The sequence below is a fragment of the Drosophila erecta genome, unplaced genomic scaffold (genome assembly GCF_003286155.1).
Source record: "Drosophila erecta strain 14021-0224.00,06,07 unplaced genomic scaffold, DereRS2 tig00000000-arrow-pilon, whole genome shotgun sequence".
NCBI lineage: Eukaryota > Metazoa > Arthropoda > Insecta > Diptera > Drosophilidae > Drosophila > Drosophila erecta.
Genome location: NW_020825194.1, coordinates 15591757 through 15613184, shown reverse-complemented (window position 1 = coordinate 15613184; position 21428 = coordinate 15591757). Strand labels below are relative to the sequence as shown.

At 40.5% G+C, this 21428-nt stretch overlaps 1 protein-coding gene across 1 annotated transcript; it reads right to left on the bottom strand.

The window, feature by feature from the left end:
- Positions 1–16042: 16042 nt before the first annotated feature.
- LOC6553667 (EF-hand calcium-binding domain-containing protein 1) lies at positions 16043–17060 on the bottom strand. The gene is made up of 3 exons (XM_026983710.1): positions 16602–17060; positions 16389–16490; positions 16043–16334 (listed from the first exon to the last, which is right to left on the bottom strand). The coding sequence occupies exons 1-3, from the start codon at positions 16956–16958 to the stop codon at positions 16134–16136; spliced, it is 660 nt and encodes a 219-aa protein (XP_026839511.1). The 5' UTR covers positions 16959–17060; the 3' UTR covers positions 16043–16133.
- Positions 17061–21428: the final 4368 nt, after the last annotated feature.

Genomic DNA, 21428 nt, shown 5'->3' with positions numbered 1-21428 from the left:
GCATAATAAATTATTCCGTATGATATGATTCTGGTACATGATAAGCGTTTGTAATTTTAACTGTCAGTTAAATGAGTAAATGGCACTGAGTGCCGAGTGGGGAATATGATGTTGGGGATTTTTAGGGGGGGCTACGAGCTCGGCATGGCAACGATTTAGAATACTTCATATTTATCTTTTGTTGGAAACTTGAACATTTGTGTGCGTAAATAAAAGTTCAGCGTCAATATTTGCCAACCTACACACTCTCGCGCTCCCATTCGTTGTACGTACACAGATACCAACCTACCAACACATGCACACATGTGTAATTACAACTCAGCGGTGGGCGGTGGGCTGTGGACTGTGGGCGGGGTGACAAGTACGTGACTATAATCATCGCGATTTGGCCATTGCCACCGCCTCATAATCCGCACAAGTGCCACGCCCACCCATGCAGCTGACCCAAAACTCCCGCCCACCTCGGGTTTTCCCCTCCTCAAAAACTCCCCTCCGCTATTTGCTTTGAAATTAAAAAAGTTTCGCACTGAGCTCTGTTAGATTTTTCGCTTCTGCTTCTGCCTCTGCCTTGATTTACATGTTAAATAATTTCGTGATGCTCTGGCTGCTCCCCTCGCCTTGCCCACTTTCAAAATACTGAAAAATATAATTTTAACTTATATTAAAAATTATATTAGTTTCAATTTCTTGAATGGAAAATGTTCTTTCAATTTCTGTTAAATCTTTCTTCAATATCAAAAAGATTCAATATCCAAGGGGTTTTTTTCTTTTCTGAAATCCATCCAGATAACACTGAACATACGATAAAAGGGAAAACTATCTATGATATGATAATGGTTCTGTTTTTTGAAATATTTCTTTCGAAATTCCCTCTCGAAATTCCCTTTCGAAATTCCCTTTCCTTTTTTTAAGTGCACGCACTTCGCCATCCTGTCACATTGAAAAACTGTTTGAAACGCACAGCACAAAAGTCAAATATGAGCGGGACGGCAGACAGATGGGTGAAAGAGAGAGAAAGCTTGTCAATATGTACGTTGCCATCCCGGATCGTGCATTTGCCGAATCAACAGTTCATTAAATCACGTAGCTTATAGGGAAAAGCAGCCGGACATGTCCATGAACACCAGAAAAATTACTCCTGTAGTGGTTGAGGTCTAACTATTTATGAAATCCTTCTTCTTTATCTCAAGTAGGTCAGGATATCTTAACACCAGTTAAGAATCACGTTCTTCCACACAATAGATTGACCCAAAAATAATTAAATTATTTCCATTTTCCCTTTGTGTCAAAAATGAAAAATTACCACTTTTTAAAATAGGTGAAAGTTACCAAATTTGTTCGCAAAACTTTAGAATGAATTTCGATGTTTATGCCTGCATGCTAATTGAAAGGATATAATTGTAAGCTATTTATTTAATATAGTGTTATGGACGCTGAAAGCTTTAAACCGATTTGCTGTGCCCTCGAGACGTCCAAGTTCATTAAAATAAAATATGTTTTGAAATCAATTAAGCCTCAATACACGATTTTGCAATTAGAGTAGCAGTTTTTGTATTATTGGAATATTCGCAATTTAATTAGATTCACTTATGTGGTTGGCTCCTGGGCACAGCAAATGGCAGCCGAATAAAACGTGCAACCTAAAATCTGCAACAGAATTTTAGGGAAAGGACCCTCAGCCAAAAGTGAAAATCTGCATTTGAGCTGTGCTAAACCGAAAAAAGATGTAACAAATAATAATAAAGTTCAAACTACAAAATGGCAACTATGGCAAGTGGAAATGCGAATAGCGCGTGGAAATATTATGCCCCAAAGTCACTGAAATGCGATGCACAAAGCGCTGTCGAGGATTTTGTGCCGCTGAAAGCAAATCGCAGAAATCGCCTGGCGTTTTCCGGGGGCGTGGGGCATGGTGGGCGTGACAATGCAAAACAACTTAAAATGTCATATGAAATTTGTAGCGTTGCTGATTGCGCGTGTTAAACAGTCAAAGCGGGGAATTGGAAATGGATGTGGCATCCAACGAAAACCGACTTTTTTCTCTTCACGCCGAGCAGCGCGTAAATCCAGTCACGCCCCAAACACACACACACACCCGCACACTCACTTCAACTCACGCCCAACCACACCCACACCGAAAAAAAGGGGCGGAACTAAAAACAAAAAGATATGCGGCAGCCGCAAGCGAAATGTGCAAAAATAAAAAGCGAATGCGAGAAATCACAAATTCCAGCGAAATCTTTAAATCCCACGGATTTATGCATTTTTACGTTGCATTTTCTTTTCCACGGCCATTGCATGTGGGCTGTCTCTGATCTCCTTGCTGCCCCCTTTTTCCACACTTATGTTTTTTTTTCGACTCTGAAAATGCGGGCTAGGACCTGGACTTTCCCGGATGAAGGCAGAGCTGGCAGTCGGGGGTGTGGCGTTTATGTGATTTCTATAGTTTGCCAACAGCGCCTCAAGGTGTCACTGCACTGTGCTGCACTCCTATCTCCATCTGTCCCTGCCCCAAACTGGGATGATGTGCTCTAGGGTGGTTTCCCATTCATCAGTTGCTATATCATAGTTTCAAGTAAATTATGCATCTACTGATTCAAGGACTGTAAGTATTGAAAATATTTTACATTTTACCAAACATTTGAAATGCCTGGCTACTGCCTAAATTTATATGATTACTTGAAATAACGATATCTGTTTAAGAGTTCTGTAAATTAGTGTTTTAATAAATATTTTATAGTAACTTACATTGTAAATTACATTGTATATTTTCATTGTATTCCTCAAATACTGCTTAGACTCTGCAAGCTAGATAAACTACTAATCAATTGTTGTTTATCAGACATTAAAGATGTAACATCAATATAAAAACATTAGGCCCACTCTAATGTGCTTTCCCCAACAAACAGGACAGCCATCGATGACGTTACTGCGTTTCGTCCTGTTCCCCGCGGCTCGCTGAAATTGCTGGTGCAGTCTGTCTGTGCTCGCTATCAGGACAACGACAGCAGCAGCAGCAGAAGCAGCAGCAGCAGAATTTTCCCCTGCATTTCCCACGTGTTCCCCCGATTTTCCCGAGCGCCAACACTTAACGCCACCGAAAAAATGCACACAATCGATTGTCGCTGCCTCCAATGGCGCCCACAATCACCGAAAGCGGCAAAAGCAAAAGCAATAGCTGGAGTAGACGCAGAATCGGAATCGGAATCAGAACCAGAATCAGAAGCTATATAGCAGTGAGGCAGTCGGAGCTGCAAACTATCTGGCTCTTTTGTTTTACGATTCCTTTTGCGTCTGATGATCGTCGTCTCTGTCTCCGCTCATGGCCATGGGCATAATCGTGTTACTGTTTGCTGCATTCGATGTTTGTTTGTCTTCGGTGCTTTCCCTGTTCCTCCTGGCACTCCCACTCCACCCACTCCACCCACAACACCCACTGGCACCTCAACTATCCTTTGACCTGCCACCACCCTCTCTAGCGACGCCACCGCTGCAGCAGCAATCTCTGTGTAATATTTTATTTTCAATTCGCATTTAGTGCACCCGTGGCAGCATCTAGGGGAGCGGGAATAAATTGTATCTGACAATTGGCAATTGGCCTATCCGACCGTTTGATAGTGGCTAAGCCCCCAATTCTTTCGGAATCTCTGTCCTAGTCCTAGTTTCAATCACACCTATAAAAAAATAGGTAAACTAGGGATCCCGATTACGATAGTTGGCATTTTAACACTTATGTTGGGAAATATGATTACAAATATTTTAAAGCGCACAGGATTAAGTGGACTTATTCACTTATTTTGACTTATTCTAAAAATTGATAATACTCGTGTATTCTTAATAACTGTAGCCTTTTTTTTAATGGTAAATTTTATAAATCTGCATCAATTCAATAGGTTCGTTATTTCTTAAACTCAATTAACTCAATATGAATAAATAATTTCAAGAAATGTAATATTTGTTAAGTCGTGGCCTTATAAATAAAACATGTTATATATATTATTTTTGACACTGCATGCGCTACTTTTTGGGCTTGCCAATAAATCCTTCGGGGCGTAGTGGGCGTGCCGCCCGCCAGTTTATGCTGAATCACGAATTACATTAGACAAGACCGGGCTTTGCCACAGCGGCACACACCCGCAATCGCAGGGCCATTGCCACGGCGCCTGCCAATTGGATTATCACACTGGCCGAGAGTCTGCGATGGCCTCCAATTGCAACCGATTGGACGCAACCCCCGATTCCGGGGGATTTCCACGCACACATACAGACACTAGCTGTGGCGCTATTGCTGACAGTTTTTATTTAAAAATTTCGCACGGCCGTAAAAGTGCGTTTGGCATGCCTTAAACTGCTCCATCAATGACAAATCCCGACGCTGGATGGCCAGTTGAAAATCGAAAGTCGCCAGTGCAGTGATAAATGTCAAATCAGCTCTGCCGAGGGTCCTGGCCCCATTCGTATCATACTGTGCTCCTAGTCCTCCTCAACTTAATCCACAACCTCATCCTCAAATGCTTTTTAAGCACTCACATGGCTGCCGTCGCGCTCACGGGCGTTGTGAATGGATCTGGAAAATACGTAAGTACGTAGATACATCCATAGCGTACATAGGGAACCAGATGTCCGGAGCGACGCTGGGGCACATTACGGCCAAACAAAAATTTGCCCTGTCAACTAAATGTCAGAAAAATGGTTCGGCACGAGATCCGCCTTGGAACATCCCGCTGCATTCTTACACTGAGAGAACCGCCCTTAACAATCAGTACATCTAAGTACATTTAAGTACATATAAATGCATTTTTATAACTTATAATAATTATACATCTGGGCAGTTGCACATACAAAGTAATGTAATGATAAAGGGTTGCTTTTAATTCATGCTTCTCAGTTTTTAATTGCACTCTACATCTAATGATTTTTTGTAGTTAAAAAGTCACTTTTCGCTCAGTGTATTAGCCAGCTTGACACTGTCCCTGGCACGCACTCACTTGATCAATCATGCGACGCCATCGAAGTTGCTATCCTGCAGGACGAGGATGTGGATTTTGCGGAGGATGCGGTTAAGGATGTGGATGTGAATGAGGATGGTGCTGACAAGTGCGCTGCGTGGTATTTGCATTGATGACAACTACACGTCCGCAAACGATTATGGAGCACCTTTTCCAATCCCCGATTCCGGTTTGAAATGTGGGCAACACTTCGTTTTCCATCGCTTTTGGCCCATCTAGCCCATCGAAATCCCATCACCTTTTGGTCTGGGCATATTAATAAACCGCTCCGCCAGACATCGATAATAAATCGATGGCCATTCATCTTGGCAGCGAAATCGGGCGACATTAACCGTCAGTCGTGTGGCGGTTCCCAAAATAATAGCTAAAAATTATGTGTATCAGGCAAATATTGGAAAGCGACAGGCAAATCCAAACAAATGTTAGAGCTTTTAACCGGGATTATCGGCGTGTTATTTATGCATCATCATTTGTCTTCAGCCCAATCCGCGGCATGGAAGACGCCTGACCGCAGCATCTGGTTGCCTCCTTGAATCCCCGGGAAATGGCTAACTCAAACCAAACTTTGAAACCTTGCTCTGTAAGAGTTAAATCGAGTTCTCTAGGTTTTAAATTGCCGCTTATAAGTATTCAAAAATACAATGTTTTTTAAAAGAGATTTAGATTGTCCGATATGTAGTTTCAGATATTCTTGTTGCCTCGACGAAATGTCCGTACTTTCTATAGAACAGGTGACTAAATTCTAATTCAACGTCCAGCCACAGTGGTAGTTTTAAATTCAAATGTATTCACTTGGCCGAATCCTCTTATTTGTGTGAGTGTTGCCTCTGCACTTAATTGAAAGTGGATTAGCAGCGTTTTATGCTCGGGCACGTTGCGTTGCCCTGCTCGGCAGTCTGTTTTGCTGGCACAGTGCTTTGCTGTTTTTTTTGCGGGTCGAGGGGCTAATCCCACTCGCAAATACATTGAAAATTAATTAAGCCACACGATGAAACCATGTTAACAAGACGCTTAAAACAAAATGTTCCTCCAAGAAAAACAAATGAAAAGCCGCGCCCACATTGGCGTTTATTTTTTCCCCGTTTTGCGGTTACCTAAGATTACGCATACGCAACGTGGCGCGTGTGAAAAATACTTTGCGAGAAACTTTTACCAGAGCGAAGAAAAAGAAATGGCTAAGCCGGCCGAGTCTCTACCGCGTCCTTGCCATTACTTTAATGGGTTCACAAAAGCCCTTTTTTCATTAAGGTGAATGCCACCTAGGATCTTGGGAGGCAACTCTTGGGCTTTCTTTTCGGGCCAACTTTATCAGACACCCAATTAAAAGGGCTTTATAACAATTAGAGCTAATAACACGCTTCAATTGTGCCAGCAAGGCCAGGAGGCAGAAGCACCCACAATCCGCATCCGCATCCACAACTTCCCACTTTTTTGTAGGAGCTGGCTTTGGATTTTTATTGGAATTTCTGTTAGGCGGTATTTTTATTTTTGCGGACTGCCCAATTGCGGTGGCAATTAAAAGGCAAGACCACAGCAATTAGCAAATTGACAACCGGATTTGTTTATGCATTTAGCAGGCTTAGTTCGGCCGCTACTGCTGCTGTCACTTAAATAATTGAAATTATTATGGCCATTGTTTCGGGCTCTGTAATCTGTAAGCCAAGTCGAAAGAGAGTGGGCCAACTCAAACAGTGAGCACGAACGGATCTCTGAGATTTGATAAATTAGTTGTGGAACTAAAAAAGTTTTCCCTATTTTCGTTGAGCATTGCATTGGCTTGCATTTCTGTGAGCGGCTTATCCCCAGTCTACTGATGGGCGGAAACTTTTTCCTCGGCATCCCGGGCATCGGGCTAAATGCAAAATCCAATTTTTCGAATGAAAAGTCAAACAGGAATTTAACTTTTGATCCGTTTTTGGCTAGAGCCGGCAATCACTGGAAGAGGAAACTGGGCGCAGCTCTTTTCCAATTTTTCGTTCAACAGCTAATAATTTTACGACCCCCAAATCTATTTGTATGTCCTATGTCGTATCGACGACCTGAAATCAGCAATGAATCGATAGCAATTTCAATTTGACGCCCATTCTCGGCAACTAATTTGCAATCATGAAAGTTTTTGTTAATTTTAATTTGATTATAGCATATTACGCATTCGCCACCTAGTCGCGTTGCCATTTCCATTACCGCAGCCATTTCGAAATTCAGGGCTGTCAGTTTTGATGGCTTGGCAAAATCATTATCATTGGAAGCACATAAAAATAATATTTGTCGATTTGTGTTTGCATTTTATGCAAGCGCACTGTCGTCGCACACACCCATTGTTTTCGCATTTTATTTGCTCTGGTCCTGGGAAAATATTCCAAATTCAAATCTAATTAACATTTGGCGCAAAAATGTTTATAATGGCAGCGGACGGACATCGAGGGGTGGATGATTTGAATTTTAATGAGCTGCGATTGGCATTAATTGTCGACGGCCTAATGACAGACGGACGCAAATTATTTACACTGCGTGTAATTTAATAAAAAGAATCGAAATCATTCAGAATCACATTGGAATATCTTTGGACACGCCTCGCCTGCCAATGCGAGCAGCTCGATTTAAATCGAGTTCGATTATTGACAAAGCCGTTGTAGATCTCGTATCGCTTTCAGCCCATAAGTGACAATGCAACAAGCGGAGCAGCAAGAGCGCAACAATGCCCAGCATGCACACAATATATCACGCATACGCACCCGTGCCGTCGCTCAGTCACATCCACACTAGCTCACAATCACACTCACACTCGCACTCACACTTACACTCACACACACACTCACAGAGTTGGAGATGGAAACTTAGGAGCATATGGATGTGCCGTTGCAAACACATGCTCAATTGAATTGAAATTGAATTTGCAATTCTATGCGCTGCAGCTAACGCCATTTTCTTTGCCGAGCGGGAAGCCCCATCACGGTTGCCATCTCACTCACACACACACACCCACCCACATCGCACTACTCCCTCACGCTCCTTGTAGTGTTTTTATTTTATTTACCCTGGGGAGGAGAGTCGCCTGATATGGTTATGAACTTGGTCGGCAGAAAGTTATTTGATAGCTAACGCCACACAAAGCAGCTTAGTTCAGCCTAGAAAGCTATGGCGCAGATTATTACATCCATATTAGTTTGGTTTATTCCAAAGTTGCGTTGTAAAACCACAAAGGTACATGAAAAATTTTACTTTAATCTGATTAGCAGCTAATTTCAATATTTTACCACATCATATATATTAGGTATGCAAACAAAACCCATGAGTTTTTAACTATTGTAAGCAGTTGTTCGATTCGGAAGTAATTTTGTTAGTACTCGGCCCTAATTTCCCGTTTTCCTTGGGTCTATTTAATTCCTTCAATTCGGGTTAGAGCATCTGCATATTCCTAGTTATCTGCATTTTTTTTGCAGATTTCCTTGCCCGGCACTTGGCAGCTTTCCGTTCGCCTCTGCGCCATTCGATTTGCTTTGGTCCTGCCGTTCTGCCACTTTTCCACTCTCTGGCTCTTCTAGTCGGTTCTCCTCATGCGTATTTGTGTGTTTGCTTTCGCTTTTTGCCGTATTTGCATTTCGTTATTGAGACTGAGACAAAGCTTCGAAAAAAAGTGGCGAGGATCCTGCTCCTGCCCTGCTGCCCTGCTGCCCTGCTGCCATCCTGCCATCCTGCCCTCCTGCTGCATGCAATCATCAATGAGATTTTGCATTTTACACTTTTCACTCTGGTTACTCTTTTGCTGCTGATGATTCCCTTTGCATTCGGTGCAGCCCTTTGTTTGATTTTGCCAACTGAACCTCCAGCTCCTTTGGAATCCTTCAGTCGGGCTGAGTGCCCCTTGAGCCGCTCTGTGCCGCTCCGCATAATTGTTGCCCTCACTTGGGAGCCTGGGATTTCCTTATCCTTGTAAGATTTTGATTGATAAGACCCGGCATGTGATTTATTGATTAGATGTCAAAGCGATAGCCATGCAATAAAAACCTTTGCCGACGGTCAAAGTAATTAAAATGTAAATGTGACAAATATCTTTCTGCATTTCCTTGGAACATATAAGAATTATGTATACCACTGGGAAAACCACTTTCATTGCAGTTTTGTTGAAAACTTATAAAACTTATTTACCGCTTAAAATCACTTGAGTATTATCGAAATTGTATTTCTCCCTAAAAAGGGAATACTATAATTTTCATTAATAATTAGGAAAATGTTTTTGTAATTTATATCTAAAGTGCCTTTTTAGGAAGTTTTTGTGGAACCTAAAACCTAGACCTTTTGACCCCAGTACTTTAACAGTTGGCTGGCTTTTGAAAGGTATTGTTTATGATTTCGAGGACGAAAAACCCGAGTTTCAAATGGGCTTTTTTACAGTGCTCCCGGTGGCTTTCATTCCAGTTGCATTATAGCTCCCCACTCGACATTCGGTACTCGGCAAAATGATTTGTATGTCAGCCGGAGAAGGAGGACCGAAATGGGGGGCACATGTTTGGCATGCCAAGCGCCACAAAGTATGCCGCACTTTTGCTTTGTTTTGTTTGACTATTGAGGTAAGTGTGTTGTTGCTTTTTTCTCGCCGTTATGGCTGTGCTTTTGGCAAATGCAAATGGTTTTTTGCAAGGACAAGTAGACCAGCAACCCAAAAAAAAAAAGAAACAAGTTAAATCATCTGGGAACTGAGAAGGGAGCGCTTAGAACAGGGAACAAGAGCAAATTGCATGTAGCGAAACTTTTCCTCATTACGCAGGCGAAAGGAAAACAACGTGCCCATGACGCTCTCATTTTCCCTTCGGACAAGTGGCGTATTAAAAATTTAAGATGCCACTGGAGTTTTTGGTAGCATGGAGCACTAGGACGGATTACTACCCGTTTCCGGACAGGTGGCGTCGCCAATAGATTCCCAAAGATCGTGAAAAACCATCAAAGAGCGCACCCATTTCCGTATGCAAATTATCTAGCTGAGTGGCATCAACTTTTTGCGGACCAAGGCCGCTCGTGGTTCTCCCATCCCGATTTCACTCCATTCTCCTACCCATTTTTGTGCCCCCCGCAAATTTTTCCGCAGATTCGCAAAGGCTTCTGCCCAAAGTTTTTTACGTGCGCCGTCATAGTTTGTCAGCTACTTTCGTTGGCGGTTTATGCAGCTGCATAAATGTTACTTCTACTTACGTAAATTACAAAATAAAGTTATTACGAAAAGTAATTTAAGTTAAAAATTTTCGTGTGCCTTCGCTAATGTGCAGCCAACTGGCAACTGGTAACTGCAGGCACCAAAGGTGGGCTGAAAAATCAGTTAACAACTTGCGCGCTTTTTCTCCCAGCGGGCTTAATTGTAACTTAAAGCCGTTTGGAAAATTCGCTTGAGTAAAAGTTGGCATTGGTGAAACACAAGACAAAAAAAATGCAAACAGGACTGGGTAAATCAATTTACATTAAACATTCAAAGGCAACAGCGAAAAAATGCAGAGCGTGCAACAAAAAGGAGGCAGAAACACTCATAAAGAATGCAAGCTGAGGTTAAAACCGTAGCACAAACTTTTAGTTTGGCTTTGATTGAGTGAACGTGGTCAAAAGAGCGGGCGGAAAATCCCAACCAGCTGGCCACGCTTAATCAATGGCCCAATGGTCAAATGGGTCCACAAAAACAGGAACAACACGATCGCCTACTACCTGCAATCGCAATCATGGACACATTGAGTTGCTCGACAACAGGACAACAAAACCGTAAGCAATTGCCAGTCGCATAATGTCCTGGACATCATTTTTGTTGTCGTTGTTGTTGTTGATGGTGATGTTGTTGCTGGTGCTGTTGCTGTTGTAGTTGGCTCGGAAAATCAAGTTGAAAGTTCCTGGCAACTTGAGGTGCAAGTGTCGTGTTTTTGTCAACGGGCCAACAGCAGCAATTTCCGTTTCCTGTTCGCCGCTGATGGAAAAACGAGGCAACGAGTCAACGAGTATAAAAGTTTAGATTACAAATTCACATACGTAACTGCAGCCGTACACTGGTCAGCAGTTGATTTACCGCTCTGTTACTGTTGTTGCCCTACACTGAGCGAACGGTGTGTATATTGTGAAATTAAACTAAATGAAATAAAATTTAATAGGAAAAGTAGCAAGTCAAGAAACCACATTCAAGTTGTGAAGCAAACACAATTTCATTGCAAGAGTGGATAAATGTATTAAGCTATATGGCTATCATTCTTTAATTTAGGACATTACAAGTCCCAACTTAGATATGCAATTCTGAGATCAGTGATCCTACCGTTTGCCTTTTTGATTTACTGCGGAATTCGTTCGCATTATGCAATACGTACAGTGTAGCTTTCCTTTATCCATGCTTCGTCTACCGTGTTTTCTTTTTTTGGCCTGACTTGTGTTGGCTCGGTTTGGCTGGGTTTTCGTAGCCGGGCGCATGTTTTGTGGTCAACTCGGGGCAATGGCAATGCAATTGGGGCTGCCGAGCTGCCGGGCTTCAGATGCTACTGATGCTCCTCCAGCTGCTCCTGCCGCTGTACTTTTTGCATTGCCACTCATGCGTGCCACGTGCTATGCTTTGATGTGGTGTTCCATGCCTCAGCCGCCTTCATGCCATCATTTCTCCCCAGATTCCGGCTCCTAAATAAACTTGGAATAATAAGAGGCAAAAAAAAAAAGGGAGAGCAACGAATTGCCACACAAGCTTGCCTCAAATGTTACTTCTGCATTTGGGCAAATTGGACTCGGCGAAAGCCACACGGAGACACGAAACTTTGTAAATATTTTATGCATAAACACATACCACCTGGAAATGGCTTTCGACACAGCATCAAATAATATTTACTTGGCCAACACACACAAACACACATTCGCTCAGAGGGCTGCTCGGTTCATTAGGCCCCAAGAGCAAGTTGGGCCACAAAACCTGCAGATCAAGTCCGGATTGCGGCAGCTCAATGAATTTACCGACGATTGGACATCCCACAAAAAATACGGAAAATACAGACGAATTTGGCCAACTCTGAGATTGGAGTCCAAAAAGGATGTGGATCTGGATCAGCTGTCGCGGCGGAAAGCGGTACATAAATAAAGCAGCCTAATCAACACAGCCATTGGCAGCATTATTGTCACGTATTATTTTACATTTGTCTTCGTTTGGCTTCCTTGCTCTCTGGTGCATTTTTTTATTTTTTGACTTTTTTCCATTCTTCTGCCATTGTCCCTTCCTGGCAAGTGCATCCATAAATTGTGAGCTCTGTTTGGGCATCCTTTTTATTTATTTACTCCGTGTAAGTGGAGTTCACTTTGCAATGCAATGCGCTGAGTGCAAGCTTCTCGCTGTCCCTTTCCCTTGAATTCCCCTGCTCCGACTCAGTCTACGATGCTTTTTGGCATCATCTCCTCCATCAGGACTGCATTTCCCGGCTATTTTTTCCTTTGATCGATATATTCTTGCACCTGAGTGTCGCGAATTCTTGTTTAAATTCGTTTGAACGGCTTAGATGTTACGAGCCTTTGCGCCAAATTAAATAAGCAAGTGCTATTAAAGAGATATTACGCTGTGTTTATGGGAAATATTTTACATTTTATTAAGAATTTAAAGTAAAATGACCGTATGATCGCTGTGATCTTGCGAACTATAAGAGCTGGAAAGTTGAAATTAAGCATGGAGATTCGCGTGACAGCAAATTTTAAAATGTCTACCTCGGCTTTCCGCTAGCTCGGTAAAGTCGAGGAAATCGACTATAGCGTTCTCTCATCTTTTAGACATGGGTAGGTGAAGAACAGTTCATGTTTTTCTTGAAGAAATGTTTTGGCAGGCCTATTACCTTCAAGGGACGTATAAGGGTCGTATTTCACATTTCCTGCCTTTTGTGCTGTCTTATGCTAATTTTGGACTTTACTTCGTATCTCGCTGCCAGCTTAATCATGCATGTTTACACGCAAGTTCGAGTGGCAAACTCAAACACCCAGGGTTAACAACAACAAAGTAAATGGATTGCAAGGATGAAGGAAGGTGGTCCCGCCCCCAATGTTATTTGCATACCCGGGGGCGTGGCAGGGCATTCGGTACCCATTTCATGCTGTTAATCAACATGCGCCAGCCTGAAGTTAAACATTTAACTAAATTAAGTTTGTTGGGTAAGAATTTTTGCATAAATAATTACAAATCCAAGAGGCTTAGATGAATAAGATCACAAAAGGGTAATAGGCAATGACAATTTATTCTATTCCAAAGAGAGATCATTTAACTATACGGATTTTGGTTATTCTGATCCTTCAGGAAAATATTTTGTTCTTAGATCAGGATATAAATGCATACACAAAATGAGATTTTTTTTAAATTAAGATTTACAATTCCATTAAATGTATTTATTTTTAGTATATTTTCAAACATTTGTGATTTCTACCTAAATGTAACTTTTATCAAGGGTATTCTATCAAACTCTTGCTTGTTTACTTTTCTGTTTTATGTTTCACTGACTCGTTACTTGTTTTGAATTTCTTTCCGTTTGTTATGCAAATGTGCCCACTTTACCAACCATTAGGCTAGCCTCCGAGGGATTCAAAAGTCATTCATGACTGACAAACCCAGCCTATTTTTTCAGAGTTTTTAATTAATCCAAAATCAAGTATGTTTTGGATGACTTTTAACTTTAGCAAAATATACATTTGCTTTTAATATTAAAGTCCTGAAGAATAACTGATACAAACTATTGTGAGGAAATATGATATCACAATTGAATAAATACTAGATACTAAATACACAGTCCTAATTTATTTCAACTATATTGCCTACTGAAATTTTCTATTTGGGGGTGCAGAATACGCAAAAATTTGATATAATTTTATTGATTGAATTTCATTTGTGTGGTTCGAAGTCTTGGTATGCAGTGTTTTAAGTTTTAAGTTAGTTTTAATTCGCTCGTGAATATAAACTTACATTCGTTTGTTACTATGTAATTAAAATGTATCTGGCTGAAATATTACCATTGCCCATATCAAAAATATTTGATCTGCTCCATCTAATTTTGTTTTGGTTAATTAAACTCAACAATTATATTTCTATCCCACTTTAAAAGCAATTTTAAATTTAATGAGTCTATAAAAATTTATACTACAATGTTGATACAATGCTGATACTAAAATTGTATTCACTTCGAATCCGAGTTATTAGGCAGTTGCAATGTGTCTGACGCCAATTGGGATCTGTTCTTTTTTTCTGATCTTTTTGATGATACAAAATGTAGGTATTTTTAGTCGTGATTTATATAACGTTGCTCGACCTAATTTATTGTTTAATTTTAAGGCTTACTCCGGTTTTGAGTCCACAAATGTTAAATGTACTTCCCATGACGAGTCATATGCTACATTCGAGTACTGCTTTCTGAAGGCCATTAATCGAACCTATAAATACGTGTCCATAAAAGTAAAATTACATCAGGTGCCAGTTAGAAAAGTTAAAGTATGGGGTGAATTTTACTGTTCGCCTTGTTCAACTTACTTACGATCAAATTTGCAGGTTAATTTCGCACTATATGAACGGCTTAACGGATACAAGCCATTCCTTTACAATGTTACGGTCGATGCATGCAATTACTTGTTAAAGCCGAAAGGAAATCCAGTGGTCACATTCATTTTTGGCCTTTTTGCTCCCTATTCCAACATGAATCATTCGTGTCCCTTTAACGTAAGTATCTATCGAGAATTTCTACCCGTTTTAAGCATATTTTTTAGCATGACGTGACTGTGGAAAAAGTTCCTTTTTCTTATATAACCAGCCAATTGACGGACATATTGCCATTTCCAAAATCTTCGTACGCATTTTTTAGTGAATGGTACGGCGATGGAAAAAGGCGAGCAACAGTTGAAGTTTATGGTACATTAACATAATAAATTATTGAAAAAATAAATATGATTTTTGATTGTATATTATAAAATATATGAAACTATGTAAAATGAAAAAAATAAATATGATTTTTGATTGTTTACTATAAAATATATGAAACTATGTATGTTCAGTAGTTTCGAGACAAAAACGAACTACTATCAACTCTATACCTATAGTATTTTGTAATACTTATGGTAATTGCGAAATATTAAAATGCATACTTTCGGTTATACGAAAATGACAAATAAACCTTTACGTGCGATAAAATATTTGAACCCTTAAGTTAAATCGAACGGTATTTAAAAGTATTCATACATTTAATAATGGACCTGAGGCAACTGTTGCTTTAAGGTACTCTGAATTTTAATTTTAATAGTGCTCCCAATTTCCTATGGCCCTAATTAGAGCAACCGGCCAAGGGGAAAACTTCAAGGGCTGCAGTGACTGCAGTTAGAAGCCTGGATTGGAGAATGTCCCGACAATGTAGAACACTATCCATCAAATGTCAATTGTATGCCAACTGCCAACAAATCAAGCTGTCATGAGGCAGTGGCAAAGGCAGTCGTCGAGCCAGTGGAGCATTCAACCAGAGCAAAGTATTTCTGGAGCTGCGCTCCGTATTTAAAATTATGCCACTAAAGCGGGCTACACAAGCAAAAAATTCGACACAATATCGCCAAAACATAAAATTCTTTTGTCATTTAATAGAAGTAATTTTGATCTGTGAAATATTATACTGTTCAATTGGATTTTAGTTCATATCTGTATGTATCGTATTTTAGAAAATTCGTATGGAAATATTTATTATGGAACAATTTTTTAATTTTCGGCTGTTCAACTGAATTAGGCATTTAAACAGAAATATAAAAATGAATTGTATGCTGTGAGCGGAAAGCATTCCCCAATGATTGCAATTATATTTAAATGATATTTTTGTCTAGTTTTCTATCGCCATTTTTCATATTTTTCCCCCGTGTAGTCGAGAGACAGCTGGTGTCCCCTATATACGCTCCATCCATATATCCATCTATCCAGCGTCTCGTTGCAGCTGTCAGCGCTCTATTCTGCAGTTCATCATCATTGTCATTGACATTTTCGAGTGGCTACAATGGCTGAACAGAGAAAAACGCGGTGGAGGGGCGCACTGATTTGCATTGCTTTCGATTTATTTGTGCCTGAAAGATTTATATGACTGGCGGAGTTCTGGCAAACTGCCACATACCCTGCTCCCATACCTATAACGTGCTCATTTCGGGTATGTGAGAGTATATGGCCGTGCAGTACGCCACCACCAGACGCGTCTCGTCCGAGGGAAAGATGGGCCCCAGAAACTCCAGCAGACTTGGCTGATGCAACACGATCGATCTGTACTCCTCAAATGAGATGTAGCCATCCTGGTCTTCATCAAATTTGAGGAGTAGAAAATCGACCATGTCCTAAATGAACAACAAAGTTTAATGTGCACTTGAAGTTGGTCAGTTTCAGCTCACCAGTCGCATCTCGAGTACCTCGTCGTCGTCCCCGACGAAAAACCGCTCAACCGAAGATGAAATGATCTCTCTATTGATGCCCATTCCATTTTTATCGTAAACCTATAAATATAATAATTTAGAAAACAATTAAAATACTTTTATAAAATAAATTATTGAGATGTCTAGATAAAAGTATAAAATTTTTCGTATACAATTTGTCGTATACATTACCATGTATGCAAACTCCATTTTGCGCTCCATGTCGCCGGACATTAGGATGGTCATGTAGTTGACGAACTCCATGGGAGTCACGTGTTTCCTGCCTCCCGAGATCAGGGTAACGATGCGATCCACCACGTCCATGTCGTAAAGCTGCTGGAAGCCGATCACGATGTTAACGAACTGGCTGGAAGTTATTCGGCGAGCAGAGGGTCCATTCTGGAGGCTGTACTTGTAGTAGATCAGCAGGATGCAGGTCACCTCCGAGTCGTTGAAGGGCACCAATCGAGCGATTTGGGGAACCAGTCCGCCATATACGGACTGAAACCGCTGGTTGAAACGGTCGTTCATGGTGAGGTCCAACTTCATCTTTGCTGGGATTTATAAAAAAACACGTGGAAGTAACGCAGGAAATCAACATTAAACAACATCAATAAATAGAAACAATAATCTAAACTGGTATTAAGTGAAGTGAAAAGCATTAAAGATGCGATTTAATAGTTTCTCTACTTAAAAATCTATTTGAAATCTTGAAACATTGTGTTTCAATTTCAGGCCTGAGGGGAATTGATGCCATTGCGCACCGGCATCTTGCTGCAGTCACCGGAAGTAAAATGGCTTGGGGCGCCGATTTATTTAAAGAAAAAATCAAAGAGCAGAAAAGTGAGAGTGGTCGTGTAGGAGGACAGTTTTCCAGGCAGACGCATACATCAAACTGCCAGACAGACAGACGACGGTGGCCCGCAACATGCATATCAGTCAATTTATCTCCAATTGTGTGTGCGTGTAAAAAAAATTACGCAATTTTTACGGGGGTCCATGTGGTGTATAGTGCGTATGTGTGTCCTGCGGACCCATTGAACTTTCCGAGGAAAATCTACATATTGATAAATGACCCCAGCAACCAGCGAGGCAGAAAAATCGATGGACGAGCCCCACTTGACATTTAAAGCGCCGTGGCGAATTTATGCGAATTTATATTGCCTTTGGCTGCGCCTGGCTTTGATTTCATTTAATCAGATGTCGATAATTACACGTACCAATCCGAAAACTGGGTCACATTACTGGTGGGCATGGATTTAACAAACTTAAAGTAAACTTCATTACGCACCAGCGACAGATGGAATGACCGACTGCGCGTACAACTGACTGAGTCGGGGAAAAACTTCATCAAAATGCTGAATCTGCGTCGCGGGCAAGTGGAAAATGGTGGAAAATCGTCGAACGACAGCGGTAGGAAAGTGTAAAATAATTACTCGGCTTTTTCTGCATTACTTGCCCGCTTTTTGACGCACTGTTTCGAGTAATTAATTGAATAAGCGCCTTGGCCCGCAATTGTATTAAATTGCCCGCTGCATTCCCACTGATTGACTTTCTGTCTCTGCGTCAATAATTATTCAAAGTGGCATCGCACGCAGATCCTGCTGGGAAAGCCTTGCAACGCAGTTCAAGGTCCTGGTCCGATTGATAATTTAACTTAAATTTGTCACTGTGTTCACTGAAAAAAATATTACAAATTTAATATAATTAAATACATTTTGTATTGATAAATTTTATATTAGCTTGCTGACCAATTTTAAAACGACCATATGTTAGAAACACTATATAATTGAGAAATAGTTCTTTATTTTTAAATAATGATGTTTGAGACCAGGAAAAAAGCTACATCGTAATACTGTAAAATCTATCCAATTTCTCGCAGTTTTTTTTTTGTCAGAAATCATATTAAAAATGGCAATATCAATATCGTACCATATTAAAAAAAGAAACTTTTTCGCATGCTTAAAATGGTAATAACATCGAAGCCCTCAAATGCCTCGCTTTCTCTGAGATGCTCAGTTACATCCAGGGAGCATTTAAAATATGTTTCACCGCCTTGACTTCTAGGCGAAAATGTTTTGAAAGGATTGGAATATTTGTGTTTTTAAGTATTTGACTGGCATAACCTTCGCCCTTCCATGAAACATTGGCCAAAACTTGCAAAGTAGTTACCAACTTTGATTGCCTGGCCAGTGCTTGTCGGCTTGTCGTCCTTTGGCGGCGAGGGGGATTGAGTGATCATTTCGCATACTTTTTTTTATGACCATCAAAAATACATGGCTTGTAGTAAGTCTCGGCAAACATGGCCTTTGCATTGCATAATTGCACAGCTTACGAGCAACATCTAGGCGAATGCATACATGCATATATAAGAGAACAGGGTCCGGAAAATGGGGGAAAAATCAGAGGTGGTAAGAGGCGCGTGAATAATTGTCTGTTGCCACATAGCTGGGAAATAATTTGCAGCCAAACGGAAAAAGCCGCACGGCAGCACACACGAAATTATAACATTTAATTTTTAATTATGAGTGTTATTAACATGCCTGAAACTTTTCGCCGCAGACACACGGCAACCGAGGCAACTGCGAAATAAATGGGAGAATAAAAAACCGCCGAGAGATTGTGAAAACTGTGAAGCTCGAAAAGGGGCAGCGATACGAATGCATACGGGAATGTAATTATTTTGCATTTACAAAAAAAAAAGATTGCAACTCATACACGCTGGAGTCCTTGAATGGGTTCGCCGCCTAATTATCTTGACTAATTGTAAGGCAACAAAGGCTTAATAATACACCACTTTCGACCACCCAATAATGGTCACCTCGAATGCCATTCGGTCTTATCATAAATTTATAACGCCAGGAACGCGGTGAGATTGTACTATATGGAAAGATTGTAGGGTTTTTAATGGCTTTATAAAATCTCGCAGTTTTTATAGAAATAATAATATAGCTTTTAACTTTTTTACTTAGTCTTAAAAAAATACTGATTTCTTGATTTTCTATGCTTATAACCCTTCGGAGACTTGAGCTATTTTAAAAAGATTTGACATTTAACTTAGGCCACCATTAAATTGTTTTTCCACCTGATGGTGAAATAAATCAAGGAATTATTCTGCACTTACACGCAACAAAGGCGATAAAAACGATCATGAGCCGTTTGTTTGTGTTTTTGCGGATTGAAAAAGAACTATGCAGTTGTCCACTGATTTATGGCCGGAGTTGAACCCGGACCGTGTCACTTACAAGTCGAACAGCAGCTGTTGGTGCTGCTGCAGTTGCTGCTGTGGGGATGCCATTTCTGCTGCAGTTGCATCTGTATCTGCGGTCGCATTGGCTTTGTTTCCGGGCCACGTTCATTATTCATCAATAGTTTTTTGGCCAGACCGTTTTAATGTAAAGTGCAGCGGCTTTTTGTGCATGTTTATTTAAGCGCTTGTACTGCAGGTGTTGATGCAATATTAATGGCATTTTAAATGCCGCAAATGCCGGCTTGCGTAGAAAGTCTTTTTGATATTTTTCACCAATTAATTTGCCATTTAATTTTTAATTATATTATTGCCGACAGCGAGTGGCTTTTGTAACACGAACATTGCACATTTCATATGCAAGTTTTGCGCCAAATTTATTGTAATTTACTTAAGAGCCAATCCCCGAACAGAGCGCATTCGAACAGCCCGCGAGTGTATGGTAAAAATGCAATTTACTTGTTATGTGCATTTTTAATGGCACGTAAATAAATTGCCGCCGCGCCATATTAAGCTTGATGCAGTCAACCCAATTAACATTGGCTCAAATAGCTTGTCGATGGCAATGAGCTTGGCCCAACTTTAAGCGAACCACTCATGCTGGCAAATTTACTGCGAACTATTCACCGATTCTCTGGTGCCTCATTAGCTGTTTCTGTTAGTTATGGGGCGTATGCGTAATGTGGCCAAGTACGTACAACAGCCGCTTCTCAATCATCATTGCGGGCCTAATATCGCCCTGGTGTCACGTTTGTCTAGCAATCATCATTACACACATTAAAATGCCCGGAGGCCCAATTTCTTTGCAGTTAATTCTATGCGAAATGCTCAATATTCAAATTGCCTGACAAACACTTATGGTTTGCTCAGTAAAAAACGCAGTAAGCTTTAATTCTCAATTTTACTCGTAGTGTAAAAGGGTATACTAGATTCGTTAAAAAGTATGTAACAGGAGAAAGGAAGCGTAAATATACATTCAAACTTAGAAACATTTTTTTTATTTCATTTTTTTGTTGTATAATGTTGTACAAATTCAAAAAAATAAAAAAATGCCAAGGCTGTAGTTCTAAGCTCCCTAACTCAACTTATCTTAATCAGATTTTAAAGTGGAATGCCTCTAAATGTTTCTGGCGCAATTCTCTAAACAACTGCATTCAAATTTGGAAATTAATTTTTTTTTTAATTTTTTTGTCATTTTTTTTTTTGTTAGGATTTTGTAGAAATTCACAAAACGTAAGAAACGTCCCAAGGCTGAAGTTCTAAGCTCTATAACTCAAGTTATCTTAATCGGATTTTGAAGTGGCATACCTCTAAATGGCAGAAGGATACGTTTCCGACCATATAAAGTATATATAGTCTTAATCAGGATCAATAGCCGAGTCGGTCTGGCCATTTCCGTTCGTCTGTCCGTATAATAGCCTCGATCTCAGGAACTACAAATGCTAGAATGTTGACATTAAGCATGAAGCTTTCAGAGACATATACGCAGCTGAGTAACGGGTATCTGATAGTCGGGAGCTCGACTATAGCCTTTTATCTTGTTTTAAAATCAAAGCAAGGACTTTATTGTTTGTGTCTAAGCGTAAGGCTATCTGAAAATCCTGAAGGATCCTTTAGCTAAAAGTTAACATGACGCTCATCTTTACTTGCTGTTGCTGAAGAAGATTTTCCAAGAATTAATTCCGAGGAGGAGTGCTTCAACTGCAGTCATCCCATTCAGTGGCTTATTCAATTTACGGGCCCTGCAATCTGCAGCAATTGCTGGGAATAAA

Coding starts and splice junctions, on each gene's coding strand:
- LOC6553667 (XM_026983710.1), bottom strand. CDS start 16,958: ATGAAGTTGGACCTCACCATGAACGACCGTTTCAACCAGCGGTTTCAG. Junction 16,491..16,601: donor AAATGGAGTTTGCATACATG/GTAATGTATACG, acceptor TTATATTTATAG/GTTTACGATAAAAATGGAAT. Junction 16,335..16,388: donor AGGTACTCGAGATGCGACTG/GTGAGCTGAAAC, acceptor TTGTTCATTTAG/GACATGGTCGATTTTCTACT.